This window comes from Rhea americana, unplaced genomic scaffold (genome assembly GCF_003343005.1).
Source record: "Rhea americana isolate MKP2758 unplaced genomic scaffold, rheAme1 scaffold_90, whole genome shotgun sequence".
Lineage (NCBI taxonomy): Eukaryota > Metazoa > Chordata > Aves > Rheiformes > Rheidae > Rhea > Rhea americana.
The window spans coordinates 1,115,154-1,142,563 of record NW_028187089.1 but is presented as its reverse complement, the minus strand read 5'-3'; the positions used below and the strand labels follow the sequence as shown (position 1 = coordinate 1,142,563).

The 27,410-nt window shown below is 46.5% G+C and overlaps 1 protein-coding gene across 5 annotated transcripts in view; it reads left to right on the top strand.

Moving 5' to 3' along the window:
- ARHGEF9 (Cdc42 guanine nucleotide exchange factor 9) overlaps nt 1-27,410 on the top strand; it is a 201,691-nt gene that overhangs the window by 141,329 nt on the left and 32,952 nt on the right. For all 5 annotated transcript variants that reach the window (XM_085324358.1, XM_085324359.1, XM_085324357.1 and 2 more), the window contains 5 exons: nt 3,045-3,236; nt 10,124-10,303; nt 12,851-13,083; nt 17,882-18,011; nt 26,364-26,495. In XM_085324358.1, coding sequence (XP_085180484.1) covers nt 3,045-3,236; nt 10,124-10,303; nt 12,851-13,083; nt 17,882-18,011; nt 26,364-26,495 — 867 coding nt within the window. The remainder of the gene's footprint in view (nt 1-3,044; nt 3,237-10,123; nt 10,304-12,850; nt 13,084-17,881; nt 18,012-26,363; nt 26,496-27,410) is intronic.

Genomic DNA, 27,410 nt, shown 5'->3' with positions numbered 1-27,410 from the left:
TGCGGTCTAAATTTCAAAGTGATCCCCCGGAGGAAAGACCCTTACTAGAGTTACTGACATGCAATGAGATGGATTCACGTCCCTGAGCGAAAGCTGGGGGATAGCTTGATGATAATGGCTGGATTGGATAAACAAGCAGAAAGTGAACTCTCTCCCTAAAAGCACTAACCTCTGAGAGACTGCAGATCTTGCCTGAAACTCTTGGGAATAAAGACTGTCAGAGTAATTTCAGRTACCCAGCACCACCTGGAAGAATAACAATAAAACAATGCAAGAGAAAACACACAAAAAAACCCAGATATTAGCAAAGTTTTGAGGTTAAGGCAAAAAGTAGGAGTGCTGGACATGGCAGTGGGATTGCTCTTTCCATCACTTGAGGCTAGAGAGTGTTGGATGCATTTGGCTTCCTCTCTTAAAGATGACATCTTTGCATGTGTTTTTAATCTAAACCAGAAGTCTTCTGGACTAGAATTGCAAGTTTTTCCATTGGAAGYGTGCATCCTGACAGGAAAGAGCAAACATTTCATTAAGAGAAAAAAAACAGTACTCCTGAGACTCCCACCTCTGGAAGCTCTGAGAGTCCGTATGACACCCRCCAGGCACATCGAGTTGTGAGGTTTTCCAAAATAAATGGAAGTTGCAATCTTGGAATTTGCGTTACAGTTTCAAAGGCTTTAGGACTCATACTTTCCAAGTTTTACCCTTCCACTGTTATGAAGATTAGATCTTCCCTACTTCTATTTTTTTTAATATGAAAATAGAGATTTTTTTAAAAAAATACCCTCTGTTGCAAAACTGACCAGAGTATCATGGCACTTGGTAATGAGCTGTTCCAGTTGGGTTTARGAGCTGCAAAATACTTTTTCCTAGCAGCAGAAAGGTAGGCTGGGAAGATACTTTTAACTTCCACAAACAGGATTTGAGGGCTTAATGTCTACCTTGGTGCCGCTTGATTTTCAGCATGTGTTTGGCTTGGAATAGCAATAAAGCTGTCACTAGGCTGTATCCCTCAAAGACCTGTCGGCGCAACTGTGTCTTTCACATCTCGAGCCCATTTTCTGTTCCGAGCACGGCCCCTAGGTTTTTATAGCTGAGCCCCCACTAAAATCAATGGCACTGATGGAAGTAAATCAGTCCCCCAAGAGCGCTTTGGCAGCCTACTCCGTCACGGCGCTTACTCAGAAGCGATGCTTGGAAGTTTATTTTTCAGCATAAAGCACGGCTCGCGGGTGTGAAGCCTTGCTCCATCTAGAGGTAATTGAAACCTCTTTCAAAGCAGAAGGTGGGGGGTTGCTGGAGAGGACTTAAGTCCTCGATGTCCTCATTTTGGGGTGGAATGGCATCGTCCCTCGCAGGCCTCGGGGGTCAGTGTGCTCGCCCRTGCTTACTGCTGAGGGAAGTCATCCAAAAGTCCTCCAAAATGCTGTGTGCAGCCCCCAAACTGGGTAACATTGGGAGGCAAGTGGATGGGACGGGACCCATACAATCTCTGCAGCCAATGCCATGCCAGAGAGCTCTGCAAGGGTGGAAAATACCCCATCTCACACARAACACCTGGGGGAAAACAGGCAGGGCCGCTCACCAGCACGCTGCATCACCCAGGTCCGTGGAGGAGGCGAATGGCACCTCCAATGTGTCTAAGACAGCATGGCTGCAACTGGCTCTGGTCACAGAAGTCACCTCCTCCAGCACCTGGAGCTGCATGGCATTTCTGCAGACGCTCACTTCTAGGGCGTGTTTAACCCCTTGGGCTCCTTGCTTCGTCTGTGCRCTGCGGCTGGTGTTCCCACGTTGGGCTTTTCTCACCTCCCCTGATTTCCCCCCACTGCCTAGCCAGTGACCAGCAGAACTGGTGACTTTAGCGTTCACTTCGTGTTGAACCGCAGTTGTTGTTGTTGTTGTGAAGTTTACTGCATCATTTACATTGCACTAGAGAAGAAATGGGTTTTCTTCCAAAATCACAGTTTCTTGACCTTTAAAACTCACCGTAGGAAGACAAAATGTAGGAGCTGTAAGAAGAGAAGATGTTATTAAGCAAAATGCAATCGTTGATTAGAAAAAACAGGGAAGAGAGCTTGGTGAAGAAGATTCGGATTTCTTCACTTTGCCGCTGTAAAGGAATGCAGCCTTTTACAATCAAGATATCAAAAATGGAATTTGTGCTGAACAATGCGAAACATTTGAAGACTATTTTTAAGTTTCAAGCCCTCCAATATTTTTGGCTTTGACTGTTGAGAAGGAAACTTGATTCATTTGCATAACAACTTAGATGACTTTAGTAAGATCACAGTGTTGCTGTGTGTTTTAGGTAATGTTTGCTTGCAAACTTTGTCAAGCCCACTTTGAGTCAACAGAGTCRTTTAAAGCAGGTTTTGTTTTAGAGAGAAGGTAACAAAAGGAGGCTGCTTGATCCACGCACTGTGCGCAAAGAGCAGCCTTCTCCACTGGGACTAGGAGGTAGTGTTATTTTTKGGGTTACAGCTTCCATATGTGGTGACGGAAAGAAAATTCAGTGTGCTGAAAATGTAGTGATCCTTCTTCATCGGACTTCCTCCTGTCAGAGCAGACCCTAACTGATGGTGTGAGAAACAGGGAAAGTCATGCTATTTGCTTATATCTGCATTTTTTTTTAGATWGGTCCTCTGTACGTATGAACACGTCTTGGTTCACTGCACCTGATAGCATCCAGCAGTCCGGTCACAYCTTCATAGGGTCATTTTATATTTGGGACCAAAATGGTTATAACTTAAAATCTTTTTSCTAATGGTGGGGGTATCATTTGAGGCCAGTTACGCCAATATAAAAATGGCTTTTTTTGAGGTGGTAAGCTCTCGTAGGTACCCTGGTGCATCACCGTCCTCTTGAGAGCTGCTCCAGTGGCCGTCTGAGCCCAGGGGGCACGCTGGGGAGAGGCCAGGCTGTAAGGTTGGAGGTGTTGCAGGATCTCTCTGTGTCCTCCAGTCAACTACCAAGCCGCTGTTCAGTTGGTTGTCTCCTGATGCTTTTCCAGATAAAATTCTTGCTATTCCCTCTTCTCCTTGCAGCTATGGGTGAACCAAGAGGATGGAGTGGAGGAAGGAACCAGCGAAGTGCAGAATGGCCATTTGGATCCGAGCGCCGACTGCCTCTGTCTCGGCAGGACCCTCCAGAACCGAGACCAGATGAGAGCCAACGTCATCAACGAAATCATGAGCACGGAGCGCCACTATATCAAGCACCTCAAGGACATTTGCGAGGTACGGGGTGGGTTGTGATGCTGGGACCACGCAGTGGGGTGGGTCAAGTGCCACAGCTAGACAAATGGTGGGCTGTTGAGAACTGAGGACAGGCTTGTACGTGGGTGATGGGAGAAGGAGATGCAGTTTGTTTATAATTAGCGTGTATAATAGAGGAACAGTATCTGTCAATAAATATTGATACTTAGAGTATTTTCTTCTAGATATCCTAATTAGCTTTAGTTTGTATTAACTAAAAATACAAGGTTTGGATCTTTTTCCATACCCCTTTGAAAAAAATGATGAAGTTGATATCTTTCAATCATTCTTCTTAATTAAATCTCATTGCCAACTACTTTGGAACTCATGATTGAGGGAATTAGGTTGTAATTAAACAAATCGGTTAACCATTTTGTCCCTGTTTTTCACATCGCGTTTGCAATTTCCCCTTGCTTGGGATGGCTCCTGTTTGCCTTTGCGTAGACTGAGCTGGAGAGCGAGACASTGTCACCACGGGAACTGAAGTATGTCAGATTTATGTGGTGTAAGGGCAACTGCAAGCAGATGATCCCTGGCTTTGAAGCCCAATCTCTCACATCCTCAACCCAGTTCTCCTTCGTTATGTTACGGTTACTGTCAGTCCAGAGTAGTATCCGCAGCGCCTTAGTGTCCTGCAGCACTACCTTCGTGGCACGAGCAAAGCCCAGCGTCAAGCGTGTGGGGCGCTGGGTGCTCGGGAAGGGGAACGCCAGGCTGCGCCCTGGAGCGGTGCAGACCCCTTGGGTGCTGTGCGCAGGGAGTGCTCCTATCACTTGGAGGTAGAAGTCTGTTAGCCCTAAAACCGAAGCCTGCGACTTTCGGCTCCTCYCTCCGAGGGTTTGGGATTTAGCCATCCTGTGCCCAGTCTTTGCAGAGTCAAAGTGGTGGAGTCCCTTTTGAATCCTCCTCAGAAAATTTCTTCCTCCTCCCTTCCAGCTTGCCACTTTTCTATTGACAAGCAGCCATGCCGAAAGCATCTGTGATGCTTTTCAAGTATGGAAGAGTCGTGGGATTTCAGTTTGGGAACAGAAGAGCTTAATTTCACTGTGTTATTTCAGTCAGAAGTGTTTGCACTGAAGAAGTGAAGAACTGCCGGAACTTTTCCACATACTGTTTCTTTGCCTGCATTTGCACTGTTTAAAAGAGAAAAACAACCTGAACTTGCATTTGCCATGTCACCATGCCTTCGCCATGTCAGTGGAGTGACACTGATTTTCAGCACTTGATGATATGCCCTGTACGTGAAGGAGCTCTCTAAGGCTCTTCCCTTGCTTTGTGTGATACAGAACGGTATTGAGGGGATAGATCTGCCCTCCAGGTAGAGTACCAGGGGATGATTCAGCCGCCTCTTCTGCAAAAGAAGGAAGACAACTGCACTGGGCATTCTCGACTGTAAAATGATGGGCCACCCATTGCTGGGGAAAATCTCATTTTGCTCAGTTTAATCAGAGCAATCCCTTCTGCCCCAAGAAGGCTCAGAGACAGCTAAATCATGGCTGGCCCTGCACGGCTTGATGGGACTGTATCTGCACGTAAGAGGAGGGTGGCTGGAGATGGAGAGGCACTAGTGGCTGGATTCATCTGGAGGTGTTACCTGTGCCGAAGAACAAGTAGTCTCCAGACAAGTGTGACAAGGGGCAGAAGCGCCGTTGACAGTGGCAAATCCCCCCTTTCCCTCTGCTCCTTATTTTAAGACATCAGGGCAAACAGCTGGGTTATGATGAATTGCAGGGATTGAAAGAGGAATTCTGGCCGGGTGGTGAAGGTCGAGCCTGRTTTAGTATTGAGTTTAGCAACATGTAGTTACATCCTCAGTGCTGTAATGAATAACGAGTCCTACCAGCAGTGGAACACCTTAAGATGGGTGGTTGTTATCACAAGACTGTAGCTCCCACTGGGTGATTAAGAGCCCTCAGATTGCTCTTTTCTGCTTTCGGGTGCATTCCGGGTGCCTGCTGGTGTATTATGATACTCCGTGTTATTATTCATGACACCCATCGCACTAGTCCTGCCAAGTCAGGAGCTCCAAAGCTAGCCAGCGCCGGAATAGAAACGACCCGTGCAAGCGGAGAGCTTTGCAGCGCAGCTGGCTTGGAGGGGGGGTGTTCCGCACCGCAGCAGAGCGCCGCAGCCCCCACGGCCGTTGCTGCTGCRCCCTCGCTCGGAGCCCGAAGGTCCGGTTGCTGCCCAGTGAAACCGTCTGTGTGAAGGTTTATACTAGGGGGCAGAACGCTGTCTTTTCCCTGGACTGCGTTATCAGGAGTGGCTGGGTCATTATTCTGAAACATCCCCAAGGGGAAAAAAGTTTTTGTTTTTTTTTTTTTTTTAAAAAAAAAGAAAAAGACTGTTGCATCAGGGAAATATCCCAGCTGTAGCAATTTAGGGTTTCAGAGTTAGACCTTTAGGAAAATAACAAGCTACTGAAAACTGAGCTTTTATAATAGGTAGCAGTAGCCAGCTTTAATGGTAGACATCACTGCTCGCTCTCCATCCTGTAAAACCCGTGGATAGGCATGGGCATCTCCCGGCGCGCAAAGATGTCCTCCCTGCCACCAGGAGCCCGCAGGCTGCGGTCGTGATCCGCAGATGCCCTGAACACCTGCAGCTCCCTTCGCTGCAAAGGGCAGGGACGTGGGGAGGACACGCCGTGCACGGCCCTGAGCAGGAGGCTGACGGGCCTGTGCCTGATGYGGGGTGACGTGGGGAGAGCAGCGGCGATGCTCGAACCGGGGGCACCTTCACGAGAGCGGGGGCAGAGGAGGTGACGTGAGCTGCAGCGGGAGGAGAAGCTGCAGCAGGGCTCCAAGGAAGATGCTGCTGAGCTTGGAGAGCCATGGAGAATTCAGACCAGAATACAGATTAAGGTTACAAGGGTGAATTCAGTTAGTCTCGTTTTGATTTTATTTTTTTCGTAATTTTGACTGGATTCTGCCAGAGCACTGCTTTGGTGCCAGGCCAGCTCTGAGTGTCGTGGGGCAAACTTCCTCACTGCAGCTTAGCATGTCAAGCTGAGTCTGCTGTGCAGAGCTGACGGGACAAGTTCTCATGTGGTCTGAGTGACGTTAGCTTGACTCATTCCCAGAGACAGAGAGCGACCAGTTGTGTGTGCTGCCTCCGAGCCAAGCAGCACGAAACATTCTTGGCAGAGATGCTGTCCATCTCCAGAGGGCCACAGACGAGGAACTGCTGGCCCTTCATGACCAGCTGCTCCTTAGTGGGTGCCTGATTGGAGGGAAGCTCAGGGGAAAACTTTGGATTAATGGGGAATTGGTGGCATGCAAAGAGATTGCTGAATTGTTAGCAGGCATTCCCGCATTTCAGAGGAATGCATAAACCTACAACTTTTCAACTTTTTTATATCTCTCTCTATATATACATAGTTAGATAGATAGATATAAAATATGTATAAATATTTTCCCCAAYGCACAATTTGTAGCTGGCTTTTGCAGCTTGCTTGCGTACATCTAGTCTTTCTGGTTTGGAGCTGGCTGCCTTTTTAAGGAACCAGATCATGTTACTGCTGGGCTTTATGTATTTCRGGTGGGCCCCATGGCAGTCCCAGTCTGCAGCTCGAGAATCAGCGGTGCCTGTGGGGAATAGGAGCGGGGAGGAACCGATGCACCCTTATGTGCCTGATGTTCAGTATCTGCTGCTGGCAGATGTCTGAATAAGCKCTTTGGAGTCCTGACTGCCTGTGGGCAGACGTGGCTCTAGCATGCTTTTCTGRTTCAAACAGCCTGAACTTTGCTCTTGTGCTTATTCTTGATATGTGAGTATCTGCATAGCACGTCACACTCATGCATGATGCTCGCCCAGATGCTGTGGCCACTGCTCTAGAGAGCAGTATTTTTAGATAACCTCGTGCTGTCCAAATCGAAGGGTCCTCACAAAGGCAAGCTTTCATCCAAGCTGGCTCAGAAATGGAAAGAAACCGGAATTTCGTCTCCTCTTTCACCTTGCTCTCAGCTGGACAAGGAAAAGGATGGACGGATTGGACACCTCTCCTGACTCTCCCTGTACCCACTSCAGAGTGGAGAGAACTTAGTACTTAACCTCCTACAAATACTTTCCAACTTTGGTCTMTGCCTTAGGGACTACATGGAAAAGCACTTTAAAGGGAGACAGTTTGACTGCTATTTTTAGGTATTTCATTGAGCAAAACACTCTCCAACATCTGTTCATCAGTCAGCTATCCGTTCTCYGAGCAAACCTGATGGAACAAGCAGGAGGAAGATGACATTGTTTTATGTAACAGAAGTAAATTTACTGGAAGAAACAATGCAGCAGCCTTCTAGCTGGTGCTTGCTGTGTTTTATAAATAAATCTTTAGTCTCCCATTTGCTTGCTTGTGCTGGAAATCAACCATCCAAATGCACAGACTAGGTACAGGTTAAGGCTTGGGAACTCCGTGCATGCATTTATTTTTCCCTGTGGTTTTATAGGTGCCTGCACAGAAATGTGCTGCTTCAGCTTCTCTGCAACACGTGTCTTAGGTAAAGTGATGAGCCGTCGTGGAGAGGACRGGGAACGTTCAAGACAGTAGTCACAGCCAATAGCAACCCCAGGGCTGAAAGATGTTCACATAAATCAGCCATTGACTGATTTCTTAGAGCAGTGTATGCGAGAAGGGAGGCTGGCTTGCAGCAGTCATTCAGCACTGCTGGCACCAAAGCYGAGGTCCGAGAGCCTGACTTTTTGAGACGAGTCCACGTGGCTTTTTCAGCTGTTCTGGGATCAGCAGGTAATCATAAAAAGCAGCGCAGAAAGCATTTTGCATTATTCCTTGCTAGCTTGGATTTTCATTTGCCCTGCAGCTGTCCTGCAACCTGGGGACCAGCCTGTTCCCGTTCCTCCTCGCCTTGATAAAAGAAAGAGGGAAACCCAGGAAAATGAGTCAGCAAGGAGCTCCTAAGGAAACCCTGAAAGCAAAGAGACCTAGATTTAGCAAATGTAAAAGGTATTCCATAACCCAACTGAAGAAGCAAGCCAGTTCATTATATGGTATCTTTTAAGGTGGTCATTTCAGAGGTTGGCTCTTCGCCAGGTTGGCCAAAGTTGCATTTATCATTCGTCTATTTGAAGTTCTCCCTCCCGGGAACCACATGGTGAGGCTGAAGGACAGTTTATTATAGCGTTGCAATAGTTTGCATTGTCTCTCAGCAGCTGCATGTCACCAGCTGGCTGCTCATCTGTGTGACTAAGCATCTATAGTTCCCAAATATAGCAGTTTAACCGGAGCTGTTGGCACTTTTTCCCTTATTTTTTTTAACTCTCCATACATAATAAAGGACAAAGTCGTCTCGGGATGACCCCCATGTYGTCATTTCAGTCGAGAGGCCACAAGCAGGACGAGGACAGCATGTAGCACTTGATACTTGGCCCCTTCAAAGTTTCTAGTCTAAATCGTCAAGACAGGCAAAGCCCAGAGAGGTGAAGTGATTTGCGCAATGTCACATAGGCCAGTGGCAGAGGCAGAAAAACAGCCCAGGCAATCCCGAGCTGCAGCGTGCCACCCCGTCCCCTAGACCACGGGTGATCCAAGCAAGTGTGTTTGAATTCCTCATGATTCAGACGAAACCAGGATGGTGAGTTCATGGACAAGTTCATGTGTGATGTCCAGCTGATCTTGGCCACAGTACCAKTATGTACCATAGGCTGATGAGGAATAAATAAGGAGGATCTTCTTATTGYTGCACTGGGCTGAGATTCAGGAGACCTGAATTTTTTGCAGCTCCACCACAGATTTATTTGGTGATTTTGGAGAATGTCCTTAAACTCTCCGGATCCCAATTCTTCCTCTCTCTTTCACCATTTATCTTTCATGCCTATAGACTCAGTAAGAGAACCCGATGTTTGCACAGAGCAGGGCACAAAGCCTTTTCATCTAGTCCCACTTCAGAAAGGAGGAAAACCAAATGAAGGCGAGAGCTGAGAAACAGGACAAAATTTCTCCCTCGTTTTCTGCTGCTTGCAATAGCGGGTTTGGGGGAATCCAMTGAAGAGCAGGAGATAAAAGCTAAAATAACGCTGCTTTCCTCTAGATGGCATAAACCCCGTTGCCTAACGAATCCGGGAAAGCTGGCGTGCTTTGATGCGTTTCCTTGGGCTAGCGGCAGGCTTCGGGAGCGGTCTCGCTCGGTGCCGGCGCGAGGGTGCGCCGTGTGCAGCTTGGGCAGGCCGCGTGCCCCCGCAGCGGCTGTGGTGGCTCCCCTGAACGTTGCGCGCTGCGGGGCGGTCGTTTCTGCAGGAGCAGGCGCGCGAAACTCCGTCTCYTTGGAGCTATCGGGCAAGTTTTGCCCGCGGGGAGGGACGGAGCGGTTTTGAGGCTGTGCTGATTGAGGTGCTGGGGGGGAGACKTTCCCTTTGCAGAACCGATCTGTGCGGCAGGCTGAGGACTCCGCGCTGTCTTCTGCATGCTCCTTACTCCCCTACGCACGCTGTCTCCGGTGGGTCKCTGCCGACACGGGCTGGCCAGCCCCACGGATAGTGGTTCTGGCGGGTCCGGAGCAAGAATAGTGCTGTTGGCTGCAGCAGGAACAGCGGCTCTAAGTGCCCAAAGCTGCACGTGAAGCATCAGCTGCCGAAAAAGGGGCTTGATCTGCTTACTGCATCCCGAATCATAGGCAGGAGTGGATGGAGACTATCATGCCATAACAAGCGGATTTTGTCTTCAGAGCTATCTTCTGATTCTGGTTTTACTTACTATTTCCTCAGGAAAAAATCTGGGAGTTGCATTAGTAAAAATGTCCAGCTATTTCCCCCCCTTTTTTTTTACAGTCTAAAACAAGAAGTGTTTGCTTTCTTGCTGCTCTCCTGGGATTGCCAGARTTCACGTTATTTAATGCATTGCTCTCCCTTACTCCTTACAGGGTTACTTAAAGCAGTGCCGGAAGAGGAGGGATATGTTCAGTGATGAACAGCTAAAGGTCATCTTTGGCAACATTGAAGATATCTACAGATTTCAGATGGGTTTTGTCCGGGACTTGGAGAAACAGTACAACAATGAGGACCCCCACCTCAGCGAAATTGGACCATGTTTTCTTGAACATGTAAGTGCACTTGGCCTTTTTTGTTGGTTTTCCTTTTTTTTTTTTCTCCCCAAGAATTTGAATTTAATACCTTGTAGGTATAAGGGAGTCCAAAGGAGTTTAAGGAGGCCTTGCTTGTGTTTTAYCTCTAAATTTGTCCCTCCTAGGAGAGAAGTTGATCCAAAAGTAAAGCAGTATTTTTTTCTAGAAAATTGAGAAAAAGAGCAGAGGTCTTTTCATCTATCATTTCCCAACGAAATGAGTTTTCCTGCTAAGAGRTACGGACTGTCGGGGGCTCGTTTGCAGGAGAGGAAAGCAAACGCTCAGGATCTTCACTCTGGCAACAAGACGCATTTGCTAGGGATGAAAACCCTGTCCAGCTGCAGCCCCTGCCCGTGCCGGGTGGGAAGGTGCCGGTSGGTGCCTCGTGCTGAGTGGCAGCAGGGCAGCAGATAGCTTACTCATGCCGTATGCAAAACGAAGAGGACGTTTTTGCTGACGATATAGTCCTGGAGGCTTTTGCCCACCCCATCCTGCCATTGCATAAGCCCCATATTACACGAGCTGATAAATTGGCCGGTGTTGTAAGTATGTCAGGAAATGTCAAGAAAATTAGAGTCCAGCTTTTTCAGGCTTTCCTTCAGGGAGAATGAAGTGCTATATCAGAGCTTACATAAGACCCAGGATGCAGATCCTATAACATATTACTTCATTACTTACAGTCAGGGCTGAGCTGGCCACGTTCACGTATTATTAGAGAAATTTATGATAGACGGTCCTGAAACTTCAGCAGGGCATCCCTGAAAAGGTTCACAGCTGCTCTTAAGCAGCACTGGTCTTCTAATTGAAAAGGAACTTTATTTTTGAGAAATTGCATTATGGCATTAGCATCACTCTGTGTATCTTTAGGGCTAGGTGCTCTAGGGAGGGGGTAGCAACGTACAGAAACAGTAATTCTGTTGGTCAGAAATTAAGCAGACTGGAAAGATCGCGCTGCAAAATGAGGAATGAAATGCCTTTCGCTGCGGGCTGTGTTGGGGGAGGCTGTCCCCCACGCCGAGGCTTGTGCGTTACTGGCCTCTCTTGAACTTGCGTGCTCTGCGAACGAAACGAAAATCATAACTGGCACGTGGCAAAGCAGCGATGTGCCGGGCATGACACCATCCTACAACGCTGCCCAGCCTGGAAGCRGGGAGCCGTGGCTGCGGGTAGCTCGTGGACGCTGCCCACGGCGTCTGAACCAGATGTCCACCGTCCAGCTTCTTTGGTGCAAGTTCACACAGCTTGACCTCGTCGCTTGCCCCTTAGTAGATACTTTTTTATAAATAACTTAAATGCCACTTCAGTTGTTGCTCCTTTTGGAGGCAGAGCCAGCAGTCTCTGAAGTAGCAGCATATTGGAGCTCCGCACTAAAAAGAAGTAACAAATCTTCGTGAGACTTAGTAACTAAAACTTCATGTCCTGGGGCTGTGCTGGCAATGCATTTGTAGTGACAACAGTAAGAACTGCTACTGCTATTCGAAGGGCTGATCCTTATCCGTTGTCATTCCCGTGGGGTTGAAAGCGGGCTAATAAATCCCTGCTAAATTATCCCCGTATAAGCATCTGGGGAAGCTGAAGTATAAGGAGGTTAAGATTCTGCTACTTGGATCTGCAAAGTGTCTTGTTGCTCAGCGACTTTAGTAAGAGAGAGGTGCTCAGCGCATGGCTCACAGCCAGCCGCAGGCGTGGGGGAAGAAACCGTGCTCCCCCATCCCAGCAAAGTACATTCGCTGRGAAATATGGATTGCTGGGCAAGTATATTTAAAGGAAGGGGCTTCCCTCTCCATAGTCTGCCTGCTCTGTGAGGCCCAGATGAACCAAGCCTGAGTTAGGAGATGATCAGCTGCCACGGCCCCATCTGTGGTCAATGGAGGCAGAAAAGGGAGATTCCAGCAAGATCAAGCCAAAACCACTTGTTAGACCAGCTCAAGGATGGTTGGGCACGCATCTGCCAGTGTGTTTTCCTCTGTGGGTTTTCCCCCCCCCCCCAGCTTTGGTGTTTTGTGCCCTTAAGGCCACGGGCAAACCCACACAGTGGTTAGTGCCTTGGGTCGCTGAAGTCTGCCCAGCGGAACAGGAGGGAGGCTCAGCTCCCTGTCGCTTGTCCGGGGTGTCATACTCTTTCAGGGAAAGAGCTCTGGAGATAACAAGATTGTCCTCTTTTATTGCCGAAGACCAGAGCTSCAACTGGGTTCCACCTTTGCTTTTAAAAAAGAAAATCCCTCGCTCAATTTGAAACACTGCTCTGGGGATCRCTTTTATAGACCCTCTACCCACACAACCTTCAGCAGTGTGTCAGGACACAGTGACCCTCTCTGCCTCCCTTGCTCCCCCCGAGCACCCATACAGCAGTTCCTCCAAGCAGAGGGAATCCTCCAGGATCAGCCTTTCCTCTTCCTACTGGGGTATCATTTTCTCTTTAGTTGGAACGTGTTCTCGTTAGCTGGCTGGATGGTTGAGTGTTGGCAGTGCTCATCTGATGTGTGCTCCTCTCTGTGTGCTTCCCCTCCCTCCTGCCTCTCACAGCAAGATGGGTTCTGGATCTATTCGGAGTACTGTAACAATCATTTGGATGCATGCATGGAGCTTTCCAAGCTGATGAAGGATGGCAGGTACCAGCATTTCTTCGAAGCGTGCCGTCTGTTGCAGCAGATGATTGATATTGCCATAGACGGTTTCCTTCTGACACCGGTGCAGAAGATCTGCAAATACCCCTTGCAGCTAGCAGAGTTACTGAAGTACACCGCGCAGGATCACAGGTACTGCAACGCTCTTTCTTTCGTGCAGTTTTGCTCACTGCTCCTTTACGTTGCCCTCTGCATGCACACAGAGGTTTGGCATTTTCTGTCCAACTCTTCTCTTCATGACATCTTGTATAAATTGAAACAAGGCAGAGGTTCAGCAGACTAGACAGAAAGCTTCTCCGAAGCACTGGTTCTCAGTGGAGCCAGTTGAGCTCTGTTGTAATCAGTGATGTGAACTAATTATTCTTGGATATACTGTCTGATGCTACCTGCTACACCAGAAAAATTAGTTAGCAGTCAGCAGTCAGAGAGGCTCGTTCTTTTACCCTGAAGAGGCCCTCATCGTGGATCTGATGGAGAGCCAGGACCCATAACTCAAAGCTGAATTCTGTCAGATGTGGGGATAATTCAGAATGTGCTGTGCTTCTCAGCTTGACTCCATCGCTCATGTTGGCATTAGGTTCGGTTCTGAGGAGCACTGGCAATTTGATTATTTCCTAAAACTTCCAACATCTCTTGCTTGTGGTGAGGGCCGTCAACCTGATTCCCTGACCTRGTGTAAATCAAGACCTGTGAAATCGGTTCCCCTAATCAGGCTCCCTAAGAACAATTTTTTCCCTGCCCTACCAGTTTTCTTTCTCTTACCAAAACCCACTCAAGGGAAAATGGTTCAGAGGAAAAATAAGACCACAAGTATTTCAGAAGTTTCTGTGAGTGTTTGATTTTTTTTTAATCCCACTCTGGTCACAGAGAAGTGACTCGAGCAGAGATGCGTTGATATGTTTTGAGCTGGTTCACTAGTTTTGCTCATTCATACTAGCCAAATGCCCTTCTGTAAATCACCAGTTCGGATATGCATTTGGCTCCACATCTAGTTTCTGGTTTTCCCTTCATTGCAAGGCCAAATCAAACTTGGAGGGGACTCATGGGAACGTAAGAGTATTTGAAACCAGCTCTAGAATCCCAAATGTTGTGGCTTATTTTCCTTGCCAGACCCAACCCATGGGATGTCTCCACAGTGCTTATGATGTGAATTTAGATTTGTGACCTTGCGACAAGAGGATGTTAGCAGCTGCACAGAGGAGAGGTCTATGTTTTAAAGTAACCTCCTCTGAGTTTATTGCTAACAGTACCAAAGTGGCACTTTATGGGCAGTATGATTGCACCAAGGGTGAATTATTCTGTCAGTACATTTCTTTTTCTTTGGGATGTCCTAAAATCAGTGTGTTGCTATGTAATCAGACTGAGGAGATTGAGACCTTTCCTGTGGCTAAGCAACAGTTAGTTGGTTCAAACTGAGATCTCCTTTTGTCCTGGATTGTGTCTGTGACAGGACAGAGCTTTGGATACTYTATTTCTCTTGTTTCTCCATTTTCTGAAAAGAGAAACCAGGATAATATTTACTTACTTGGTATTAATAAAATGTAAACCCTCTGAAATTGTAACACAGTGCGTATATGAAATTCATGCCTGCACAGAGAGCCAGCAAAAGGTCTGTGCCTTATCTCCACCTGAGATGTGTGATGTGCCTCAGTTAGTGGCTTTTAGGGCATGCCCTAAAGAGTTTATTGCCTCGTGTTAAATGGCATCATAATGCAGAAGTGTGGTGGGTTATACTGCAGTTCCCCGTGGTCCAGCTCCTCTGATTGAAACGTTCAARGAACCTGAAAGCTGCTGATCCTCTAAGTCACGTGGCTCATTTTTCGGACAAGTTCAATGCCACGAGTAGGGAAAGTGAGATACAACGAGTGGGACTTACGCAGCATCAAACGGCTCTGCGTCAGGGCTGTGCAGAAAGCCCAGGGCTCCCTGATTACATGCCTGAAATAGGAATGTTTGCTGCTGCTGTAATCACTCGCTTTGAGATCAGGGCTGAGAAGAGAAAAGCCTGGGACTGGGAAAGTGAATAATGTTTGAGGAATGTCATGTTGAAGCAATATCAGACATCGGAACAAGACAGGCACCTGCTGGTCGTGGTGCCGTCAGTGTCAGCTGTGAATGATATATATGGAGAAGCCAACTGGAGAGCTTCAGGTGGCCCCATTAATCAGGCTGTGAGGTGTCTTCCTTCGCTGGCAATGTGGCAACGCTTGCAGTTTGACTGAGAGTCTGAAACAGAAGCTGTAAAATTACAGAATAGTCGGATGCAATGAAATCAGGCCCACCACAGGCTGGAGTGAGAGTCTCTTACACACTCTGATCAGTATTGCACTATGCAGAARAGACCATTTTGAAAAAAATCAATCGAACCATTTACAGGTTAAGACACAACTCAGAAAGGACCAGGAGTCCCAGTGAAGGCGAGAGAGTTAGCTTCATCTGAGATGGCACATTATATTCTTTCTCTTTTTTTCCTCCTCTTCACTAATATTGTTTTTGTATAGCTATGCGTCTTCTCTCTACCAGTTCAGGGCAATAGTGCTRAAACCAGAAACCTGATCACTCTCTCCCAAGATAGCATGTGATATTTGGCATCCTGCCATTTGCATCCTGACTGAGCACTAGAAAGAGGTCATTGCATCCCAAGTACAAACAACAAACAATTTATTAACCTTAATTTCATAGTTAATGCTATCCTATTATTAATTCACTGGCCAAATGCTTTGCTTTTATTATTTTTCTTCTAAGTTTTTGCCACCTCAGCCTCAGACATGGGCTAAGAGCCCAAGAAGTTCAGTGCTGACTCTTGYTTCATTACTGCATGAAAGAAAAAATGTGCATGGGGGTTTCTCTTCAACCAGAACATTAGAATTAGTGAATTAACATTACCAAGATAAAACCCAGCTTGACTGGCATCAGCCCACTCYGCATGGAGGCAGGCATGGAGATGTTTTCAAAGCCCAGCTCTGCTGAATTGCTCATTATTTTGAGCCTGGTTCATTTGAATTTTTCACAAAGCCATGTCTGTTCACCTCCTAAAGATTTACACCAGCTTAATATGAATTAAATATAGGAAGGTCATAAGTGCAGCTTACTAATGTCCCCGGCGTTCCCGCTGCAGATCTGAGTCAGAGTCAAGAGCTGCACGAACGTGCTAGGTGAGGTAGGTTAGACTCTGCAAATGGGTGCAAATGAAGTTCGCCTCTCTTCTTTGCATGAGCGTAGCTGCCAGGACATTATTTGTGACTCTCTTTAATTGCTACACCTCTCCCTACCTTTACAGATCCTTCTTGACCATAGTGACTTTCTAGTTTTCCAGTGAGATCTCTTGGATATTTCACTGATCCGACTAGCGTGTCTCTGGGATAGCTCAGTTTCTCCCTTAACCACCCAGGCAAGCACACATCCTACAGAGGTTCACATGGAGGAAGGCATAAGAAATTCTTCATTGTGCATCACTGTTTATAAGTCAGCTATCTTGTCCTCTATTATCCTTGCTTGTTTGAAAAACTAGCCCTGACTTCCTGGATTTTGTAAGACTTTTTTTAACCTCAGCTTGAATTTGACATAAGAATTGGTTAAAAACTGAGAATGAATSTCAGGATTTCATTCAAGAAAGGATGGCAAAAAAGCAAATAATATTCTGTTGTATAATGTATTGTGATTGTTTCTTAATATTAATCCCATCTGTGTCACATAAGGAAACAGATCTAGAGATTCRTTCTAGTTCACAGCATTCACCCCTATTTTAACTGTTATCAGTGCAGTTCTTCACAATAATCAATAAAGCCGTTCCCCCAGCAGCTGCCCAAGATCTCAGTTTTTCTCATTAGTCAGCAGTCAATATCAACCCTTAAGTTAATAATAAATTATGGTGGCATTATGGCAGCTGGCCTTGTCTGTCTTTCCGATTGAAATGAACATTAAGGTTCCTTGGAATGGAAAAGAAAGCACAGGGTGGAAATCAATAACATTGATTCCAGCATCACTTTTTGAAAAGACTGATCATCATCTTTGCCGGCTCTGGCAGGAGGCTATTTTCACTCTGTGTTATTGCACTCACAGGCCTGTTCGGAGGCCGGGGAGGCRGGGGGGAAGGAATTACTTTGATTTGCTCACCTGAAGTCTGCAGTAGGAGTGAATGCCACAGGATGAATGCTTGGTGATGCTACTGGAATCACCTTACGGATCTGGCCTTACATCTTAAAGRCTGTGAGATCAATTACTTGTAGTGTTTCCATTGGTGGCTCTGCWGTGTTCAGCCTCTGGGTTCAAGCCAGGCAGAGCRAGTTGGGAGAGTGAGATTTCACTGYGGTGGTTGATTCTCCTGGGACATCACCACCCTTTCACCTACCACAGCAAATGTGGGCAGACAGTGGGGTCGGAGAAGCCTGTGGCCTGACCATGCAAGAGTAGACCATGGGAGGATACCTTTACACCCCAGAAGTTCTCTTCAGATACCTTTTACAAAAGAAAAAAAGCTGATGTTAAAAATATTTCCAATGTTCATTTTAAAAATGCAAAAATCTAAGACCAAAGAAAGAAATTATAAAAATATTCAGACTTTCTTCTTGGGTGCTTCACCTGAGCATCCTAAGATTTTAAGGACGGATATCCACAGTTGTTTTAGGTTAGAGAGGTAGAAACCAGACCAAACTCAATTGGGCTCTCTTCATACTAACCAACTGAGGACTTGGCCTGCTTGTCTGTCTCACGAACACACAAGTTCAGTTTTAAACAAGCTGACCTTTTTGGATGATTGAGAAAGTTACTGCTGATGGAAAAGATRCAGTTTCGTAGTAACGAGTGGTGAATCCTACCTGCATTTCTTTCTGAAAGGGTGGTGAGATTATGCCACTACTAAGGATAGACTCCTGGACGTTTTCATTGCATCTCAGACTCCAGTTCATGGACTCCTTTTTGTGTTTGACAGTGACTACAGGTATGTGGCTGCTGCACTCGCAGTCATGAGGAACGTGACTCAACAGATCAATGAGCGGAAGCGGAGATTGGAGAACATCGACAAGATAGCTCAGTGGCAGGCCTCTGTTCTGGACTGGGAGGTAAAGTACCCACTGCATCCTGATTTGGTGCTATAAATCTGGAAAAAGTAAATTCTGTGCACTTTTTTGAATCATCCTAGAGCGTGTAGTTTGTTTCACGCGATGTGCTTGGGGTATATGTTGGAGAAGACCCCAGAACCAGGATTAAACTTCACAGGACAGAGAAGATGACATATTTATGGATTTTGGAGATGGCGTTTAAGATGTAAAACAGCATTAGTGGTACTGTGAAGGTAGCCTAGGGTCCAGTTCTAACTTCACTGATATAAATTCAGAGTAACTCTGGTGACTGCAGTGCTGTTGTGCTGGGAGTGAGTGAGCTCTGAATCAAACTCTCTATGGGTATTTGTGCTCTCTCCCTCTGGGGAAGACGTACGGAAGGAGGTACCAGAAACCAATGGAAATTGTGACAGGTTAAGACAATGGGGAAAACTCTTGTGGTGGTCACTTCATGCTTAGCAGCCAAAATACTAAGCTGAAGCTAGCAATGCTATTTGCATATTTAAAGTGAGCAGATACTTAATACTTAAAGATATTTTTGAACCAAGCCTGTAGTCATGGTATAATCAATGAGCTGAGAAATAAAATCAAGGCAAAGTCAGCAGATGGATTCCTCGCTACCAGGCCTTCAGTCATCTATACTTTAGACGTGTATGTTTTTAATTCAAAATAAACCTTCATTCTCCTTTTCTTTTCCTCCCTGAATTTWAAAATTGTTGTTGCTTGTGAGCAGGGTTTTTGAATCAGACCACAGTCAAATGTTTTTGTGAACCCCCCTCTACTTTAAATCATCAAGTCATGTGTTGAGCAAGTAAATATAGTGGTGGAACAGCTTTCTGTCTTCTTTACAGTTAGTTAACTCAACATTAAAGTCAATGGGACCACACTATGTAAATTAAGATGGAGGGAGAATCCTTAGTCCTTTAATAGATTTTTCCGGATTTAGATGTGGAAGATCTAGGAAGGCTGGGAGGAGACAAAGAGAAAGGCAGTCACCTTCCAGTTGTGCGTTATTAGTTATATTGGTCTAATGAGGGTTAGATTCAACCCTGGATCTCTGGATAAAACATATAAACACAGTAATCATTGTTGGTTCTTACATTTTGAGTGGTGGTTAGAGCGGAGACTGCAGATGATTCCCCTGATTGTTTTATTGTTGCTTACTGGGAAGGAAACTCTCTCTAATAATGACACACAGACTTATTTTCAGAACTAGAAAACGGCTCCAAAGGAGGCCGAGGGCCATCAGATCTATATTCAGCTTTCAGGATATTCTGTGTGATGAGCAAATGGGTGTCATTTGTAAGAAATGCCAAGACCGTCATTGTAAATAAATCTAGATTAAGGACGGATGAATTCCAAGTCAGTTAATATTCATGTGTGAGTGGAAGGCCAAGGTGACCTCCATAKAAGATCTCTGGTGTAGTAGTTTCTTTTTTACTTCCATTAGCCCAGTTGATCTTTCATTTTTACTTAGCCATATCCTTAATAATTTATTCCTACTTAGCTGTACCCATTCTTTATCCCCATCCTGTCCTTAGGAACTCGCCAAATCATACTTCCAAATCATACTTCCAGGCTTTTTTTCCAATTACTTTTCCAATTTTTTTAAAGCACATTCTTGCAGCAACATCCTCCTGCTTTTCATAACACAACAGAATCTGCTGTTGCTACTGCTCAGAGCTCCAATGGGAATACAGATACTGCCCCCGTTCAAAGGAAAACAGGATTCTTGCCATTTCTACTTCTGTATTTTGGATCAACACGAGTCATAGGACTGTGGTAGGAATGCTAGATTATAAGAGCTAGATCCAGCAGAGGTCTTCGCCGCTTGTTTTTTGCCTCAGAAGTAACCTCTGAGTCCTCAAATCCAATCCCCACTGCACAGATGTCACTGTAATGGCCAGGAAGATACAGGAAAAAACAAAATACTCGCAAGTCATCTATATTATATTGCAAAAAGGGAGCAGAAGAGATCAAAAGCAGTGCCAGATGCTTAGATCTGTCCTAGATCTGTGCAAACAATCTTTAGGCGTTGCAAACCCAAGCTGCTAGCCTCCCAAATCCCACTCAGCTGATCTCTATCTATAGCACTGTCTGAAACCTTCTGTGCCTTTGCTTTTGCCAGTAAAGTTTGCAGTGTGCTGGTAGCCCCTGAGCCTTGACAGTGCTGTGTGAGAGGCAGCACTGAATGCACTCATCTCACTTTTAGGACTTGTTCCCAATCTCTCTTTGCCTGGAGATCTGGTTCAGCTCATCCTCGGAGCATATCTGACTCCATAAAAAATGATCAAAGTTGGCAGAAGTTGCCTTTTTTCCGTAACAAATTGAAACACTCTTGCAGGCAATCTGGGGTTGCTTTCCCCCASCTGAAGGGAGTCAAGCCCTCATCTCCTAGCTGTTGTGGGATGCAAGAGGGATTTCCCAGCACTTACCCCCACCCCCATCTCTTTCAGTCTGTGGGGAATATGCAAGTATTATCTGGATCAAAGCATGGGAGAAGACCTAGCTTTTCAATGAAGGACACTTGGGTGAAAGAGGGTGACCTGACTGACATCCAGTTTGTGCTTCTATAAATGTTTATACAGCTTGTATTAAGTGCTCGCTGAAACAGCGACAGGAACCTGCAGCTTCTCCCTCCCGTCTTTCCGTGGCCCTAYTCCCGCTCTAGTTAAAGTCTGCGCCCAGAGGTGATCCCTCTCTGTCCCTGTGGGCATCACAGTGGCTTCATCTGCTCTGCAGCTGGCACGGCAGTGCAAACTGGCTGTAGCGATGTAGACCAGGGGTGCAAGCTCATTTAAAATTAGCCTGAAAAAACAAACAAAAAAAAAAAAAAAAAAAAAAAAAAAAAAAATCTGAGAAAAATCTGAGAAAGCAGGAATCAGGGGAAAAACAACCAGGTCGATTTTTTTTTACTAGCAATCCAGCAAGGGCACAAAATAGAGATAATCCCAATTTTCCACCTAATGTTACACTACAGTGTATTGCATTTGGTGGGTTATTTCAACAGAAACCAAGGGTAAATGTTTAAGCTTGCTGAAATGTTTCATTTGGAGAAATGTCTATGTTTTTCTTCCACATCTCTAGACTAACCATGTTGACTTGCTGATTGGAAATTGCGTTTTCATTTCTAAATTTACCCATGTTTTGCAATGAGATCTTAGAAAAGATTTTTTTAAAAAAGAAGGAAGAATCCAAACCAAACAAAAACAGTGCTTAGCGCGTGAATATTTGAGATGTTCATGAATGTTCAAAGAATGCTGACATGAAACAACAGAGTGTGTTTACACATATTCTCACAAGTAGAGGGTGTTATCTGGAGTGTGTGCRTAATAGTGATCCTAAAATAAAATAAAATAAAAACTAGGGGGCAAATTCTAGCTAATGTAAGCAGAAGCTATTCCGTTGAATCCCAGGGAGTTGTGCACGTGTGTGTCAGGAATGGTTTTCTCTCTCATGATTTTCCACATGGCCTGTGTTGAAGGTTGATTTCAGAGTCAGCATTTGAAAAATGTAAGTGTCCTTTACTTAAACAAGGCTGATTTTTTTTTCCGYGATGTCAGATAAGCAGGGTTTCATGGTTTAAATCGCAAATGGGACCATGCAAATGTGGCCTGACTTTAGCGGTAGCTGGTAACTGTGCTGTAACAGCCAGGGCATGAAGTCTAAGGAATTATTGACAGCTTTGGCAGCTTCATATAAGTCATGACTGAGCAAAATCTGAAGGGAAGATGCTGATCTGACTGTCATAAATCAGAAATAATCCCAATCTCTTTGAAATGTGGTCCTGCAGAACTCACAGGAACGTGGTCTTGACTGAAAAGTCTGTGTTGAACTGGTGACACATATGAGACTCTCTTTTTTTTTCTTTTGCAAATGAATTTCCAAGATGTAAACAGCCCTAGAGAGATGCTGCCCCYGCCTACACCGATTCCCTGCTGCGTTTTGTCCTTGCAGTTGTTAATGGCTCAGAGGATAGGGCTTCCACCACCTCCCACAGGGTCCTTGCAACGTCTGGGAGCTCTCCTTGTTCTGAAGTGTTTCCTGGTGTCCAGCCTGCATTTCCCTTCGCTCAGCATCATCCCCTTGCCCATAGTTACATACCCTTGGATCAAAGCAGTGACATTTAAAAGCACGAAGGCTGAAATGACACACGAGGTTAGCTGGAGCTCGCTCAGAGCAGCATGCAAAGTCTCCTCTAAATCAGACTTAAAACAGGCCAGACAAAGCCCATGSTGGGCAGCTTTTGGAGGCTCAGTCCCTTCTTGTGCTCATGTCCTCTTAAAGAGAGTTACAGTTCTCAAAGGTTAGTGGGTTTTTTATATATATATAAAGAGATTTTTTCCACAAAACCGCCCATCTGAGAAGACACAGTGATGGAAAACAGCTTTTCACTTTGATGGACCTCGGAATTGCTTTATTCCCATGGAAGGGTGATGGTTCCCTTTCATGAAACTCTTAAACCAAGTCGAAAAAAAGAAACTCAAACCCTRAAGAGGCAGCAATGACCATAACTTCAGCCCCTGGGTACAAGAGGAGCCCCTCCAGCTTCTGTGGCTATGGCCAGCTCTGCTCTCCTCCCATTCAGCCCAGACTGGCTTGGAGGAGGGAGGCAAAGGGGCCCAGCTCCTCTTGCCCATGGTGGCYGTCCACAGGACAGGCATCGCTGAAGGACCCTGAGCCAGTGGCAGGAGCAGGAGAGAGCCCAGTTCCTCAGCTAGGAGACAGCTTAAACTGCTCCTCCTTAAGTTTAAACAAATGACATTGGTTTGTGTAGATTTCTAGATATTTCTAGCCCTGATTCCCTTGGGTTGCCAATTTGGCAGGTTTTGAGAGTATCAAATTTACATAAAGGGCGAAATACTTATACTTGAGAAATATAATGAACTCTGTCCTTTTAAATTTCCTCTCGTTCTTGTTATTTACGGATCCTTTAAAACAAGACTGGATGCCCTTAATTATGTAACGCAGAATAGTTGGCTTGATCCTAATATTACGTTGTTAAATCCCAGAATGACATGAAGAAAAAAAAGAAAAGATGCATGCGACCAATGTAGTGTTTTCAAAGTGAGGACAGCCTGATGAGAAATCCTCCTGGGAAAAATCACATCAGGGGCTGGAGCAGATCCTTTTTTATTTTTTCCCAGCAACAGAAGGTATTGAAAACGAGCCTGATGAAAAGGACAACATTTCTCTCACTTTCCTTTTTTTCTGATCTTTCCGTAGCCCAGAGTGCTAATCAGCCTGTCAATCTCTAATTAAAGAACAGCGGTGTCGGGCAGGAGAGAGCCCTGCTTGCTGAATGCTAACTAATGAAGGGGCTTTTCTGCCCGGCAGCAGTAGCAAGGAGCCGTGTGTGGTGGTGGGCTTGGGCTTGGGCACCTACATCCAATGAGCCGAGTGTTTCGGAGCCCCTGATACCAGGGTAGTGTCTTGCTCACRTGGGAGAGAAGCAGCGGAGCAGTCAGGGAGGTGTAACATTTCCTTCTTTTCCCTGCCCCTCGTTTGCAGCAGGATGCCCAGTGCAGACGTGTTGCAGGCTGCAGAGGGCTGAGCTTACTGGTTTACAGGATCGTAGRATAGCTCAGSCTGGAAGAGACCTCAGGAGGTCTTCTCGTCTTGTCCTGGCCATTTTGCTGCTGTGCTCTGCAAAGTCAGTAAGACATCTGCTAGTTCAGAACTACTGAAAATCCATCTTCTTCTTTTTTAATGGTGTTTCTCTCAACTTACAGAAGGATATAGGAGATCCAGCCTCTCTGGGAATTGCTTGCAAAAAAATGGAGAGGGAAATGACTTTTTTTCCTAGTTTTGTGTAAGATTGGAGGAAGCCAGACCTCAGACAATCTGTTCAGTGCTGGACAACTAGTCCTCAGAGAGCTTTTTACTGCTGAAAAAAGGCTGGCTGAGTCTGCTTGTGTGATCAGGCAGCCCAAATGCGTACCCATCCTCAACTCCACTACCTAGTTTAACTCTGAAGGCAGACTACCATGGCTTTAGAGAAAGGCTGGGAGAGGCATTACAGGAAAGCCTGCCTCAAGCCAAGACATGTAGAGAGGCCAGCTGGGGTGGTCACATCAGCCCTCAGCAGAAAAGCAAACGCTTCCCTCCTTGCCCCATTCTTCAGCTGACCYCGCAGTTCCAGTAAACCCCACCCATATGGATGCTCCACCGCCAGAAGAGACTTCATGCTGTTTGGAGAGGTGGTATAACTGTGYTGGCATAAAACCTCCTTTCAAGGTTCACTGTGTCTGCTCTGGGAGGCTCTGGCAGCACAACCAAGCCAGTATTGCTACAGCAGCCGAGGGTTTGAGGAACAGGCAGGGCCATGGAGAGTGCTGCTCTTGGGGGCTGAAAGTTGGCCAGCTGTATGCTAATCTAAAGCTATCTGCAATATATATTTCCAAATTTGCAAACACGATGTTGGAAACCATCTATTTCTAGCCTATAGACTGTATATATAAATAATTTTCACAACATAAAAAATGCAATACAGATCCTATCTTTTTTTTTCCTTCATATTGCTTGCAGGGACTACACAGTTTGGATTCAGCTAATCAAGTAGAAGTGTTTACAGAGTCCTCTGTGTGTCCTCAGGCTTTAGATGCTACCACAGGAGTAAAACATAGAACTGGCTTTCTATTTTTAGCAGGCAGCCTCTTCTAGGCTCACCCCCTCTTGTAAAATCTTCCGTCCATGGGCTGGTACGAGTCTTCTTCACATTAGCTCATGTTTAGTCAGGATGGCCCACAACTTTTGGAGCTCATTTATTCAAGGGCTTGGTTGTACCGTCTCAGCCAGACCCAGTTTCTGTAGAGGCTGAGATCTGACCAGGAGGTAGTGCAGCTGAGGTCAGACCCCAACACCACGCTCCTGAGATGCTGTGGGATGCGCAACCCCTCTCTCCCTGGGAATATGCCTCGGTATTCCTGGCGAGTTATCCCTAACGAGGCCTTCGGGTGCCGCAGCCACGGAAGGGAGACAGAGGGGTGGCTGTATACCTCGCTGAGGTGATTGGAAAGTCTCTGCTGCAGCATGACGATGCAGCGACTTAATGAAGCTGCTGTTGTCACCAGGCCCAGGGACTCAGGCRTTCATTTGCAATCAATGCCGAGAGGTTAATTACACATTTACCTGAGCAGCAGCCTGAAATCTGAACCACAACATTAGGAGTGGGGGTTGGCTCTTGGGTCCCTTGGCACCCGCAAGTCTAAGTGGTACCAGAAAAACACATCTCTCCAGATGCCCCCTGTAGCTGGCTGAAGTGTTATGTGTTATTTGCCGAGATTTTGGAAGGGGCTTGTCCTAAGATTGGCTCTCGTTCAGCATCAAAGCTAGAACTGCACTAGCTTGGGAGCCAAAAAAAAAAGAAAAGAAAAAAAAGGAAGCTTTTCTCCCTTGCTCCCTCATCCTGCTCCTTACCTTTCAGCCAAAGTCCTTCTGACTCCTTCTGCGGCGTTTCAGAGTGTGAGATACACTGAGATGCCCACGGGGCAGGTGGCAGCGAATTCGCCCATTTTTAATAAATAGATTTTAATTAACTTTTAAAAAAGTCCAGCTCATCCCAATTAGCRGAGGGTGACTGCATTTGTTCTCTCCGAGAGTGGGAGAGAGCGAGCTGTGTTTCCAAGACCATCTGCTCATGAATCCTTAAAAAAAAAAAAAGGGGGGGGGGGGAGAGAGAATTGGAGAAGAAAACAAGCGTTAGCCTGAGGCAGAGAAGGGGTGAGGGCATCCTGGCAGGCTGCCGGGGAGGCCTCGCCAGCCCCTGGGGCTGCCTGCTGCCAGAAGAACCAGGGTGGTCCTGAGAGTTCTTTGGAGATGGGGAGCTCTAACGACCTACGGGAGAAGGGGATCCAATTGCCTGAAAGAGTGGGAAGAGAGGCAGCAATCTGGAGGGAGAAGTTTTGACAGCCTCSAGGGAGAGAAAATTGATAGCGTGCTTTGGATGGCTTTGATCGCTCGTGGTGGGGGATGTCCTGAGGTGCTCGGCGGGGGGCTTGAGTTGGGCAGCTCTTTTAAAGGTTGGGGGCCCCCAGGGGCATTCCTTGCCCTGGATGCGCAGGAGGGGGGAGTTGCTTGGAGGACAGGCGTTGAGAGGTTGTGGCAAGACCGCTGCCATAGCTGTACCTCCTGCCTGCCTCAGCGAGCCGGGCGCCCCGAGAAAGGGCAGAGCGGCCAGGCAGCTGGTGGGGATGATCTGGTTTCTGGTCAGAAGGGGCAGCTTGGAGAGATGCAGGAGGGTCCAAATGTCATTTAATTCCTGCTCCCCTCCAGCTGCCCTGGAGAAATGTATCTGCTGCGCCGGTGGGGGGGAGCAGTGACTCACTCCACCTCCTTCTCTACGCCCTCTAGGGAGATGATATCTTGGACCGGAGCTCCGAGTTGATCTACACGGGGGAGATGTCCTGGATTTACCAGCCTTATGGACGGAACCAGCAGCGTGTTTTCTTTCTCTTTGATCACCAGATGGTTCTCTGCAAGAAGGTAAGGACATCCAGGGAGAAACCAGCACTGCTAAGGACACACCGCAGGCAGGCTGCAGCCTTTCCATCCCAGAGTGGTTTTTAGGGCAAGGAGGCCATTTCCCACACGTGCAGAAGAGGACGTGGGTAGCACCGAGGAAGGGCAATGCAAATCCTAGGAATACTGAATTACAGGATGGTGAGCATAACATAGAAGGTTTTGTATGCCAGTGGCAAATCCAGCATCCATTTGCTCGGTTCATGCCTTGCTCTTTTTCTTGCGTGCCCCTCGTTTTGGCTCATTGCCTTGCTTCTCCTTCAGCATTTTGCAGCAGCATGTGGTCTGGAATCAGATAGCCCTAGAATTTCTGTATGGACTGTGAAGCCTGGCACATAAGCAGACGACTCAATTGCTGCATTAAAATGACAATTTCTGCTTCTTGAAGAACTAGCAGGCAGCAGTGTGGCTTTTGCCAGGGTATACGTGCTGTCATTGAGTGGGATGTTTTAAGCCTCATCTTTAGGTAGCTGCAGTGCTAGCTTACAGAGCATATTTCTGCAATGAAACCCATCACAAAAGCAGAGAAAGATAATCGAGAATACTGATCCTAACACAGTATAGTATTAGTAGCAGCGGATGAACTGTGGTTGGGAGCATCTGCGCTAAGCAGTATCATCATCTCGTGCTATGAGCCTCCTGCCGTTGCGTTGCTGTAGCCTCACTCAGGTGATCCCAGCTCTTTATTATCAAACCACTTTAAAGAAGACGTCAGCGTGTAAAGTGATGGAGCTCATAAATCCTGGACGCCTCTGTCTTCTGACACACTTGGATTCATTGACATTTTCACTGCAGATATATAGATAGCGCTGCAGAGGGAGTCCCCTGGATCGACTTCAAGCGTGAACGAGAGCAAGCTGCAGATGCCTGCAGCCGWAC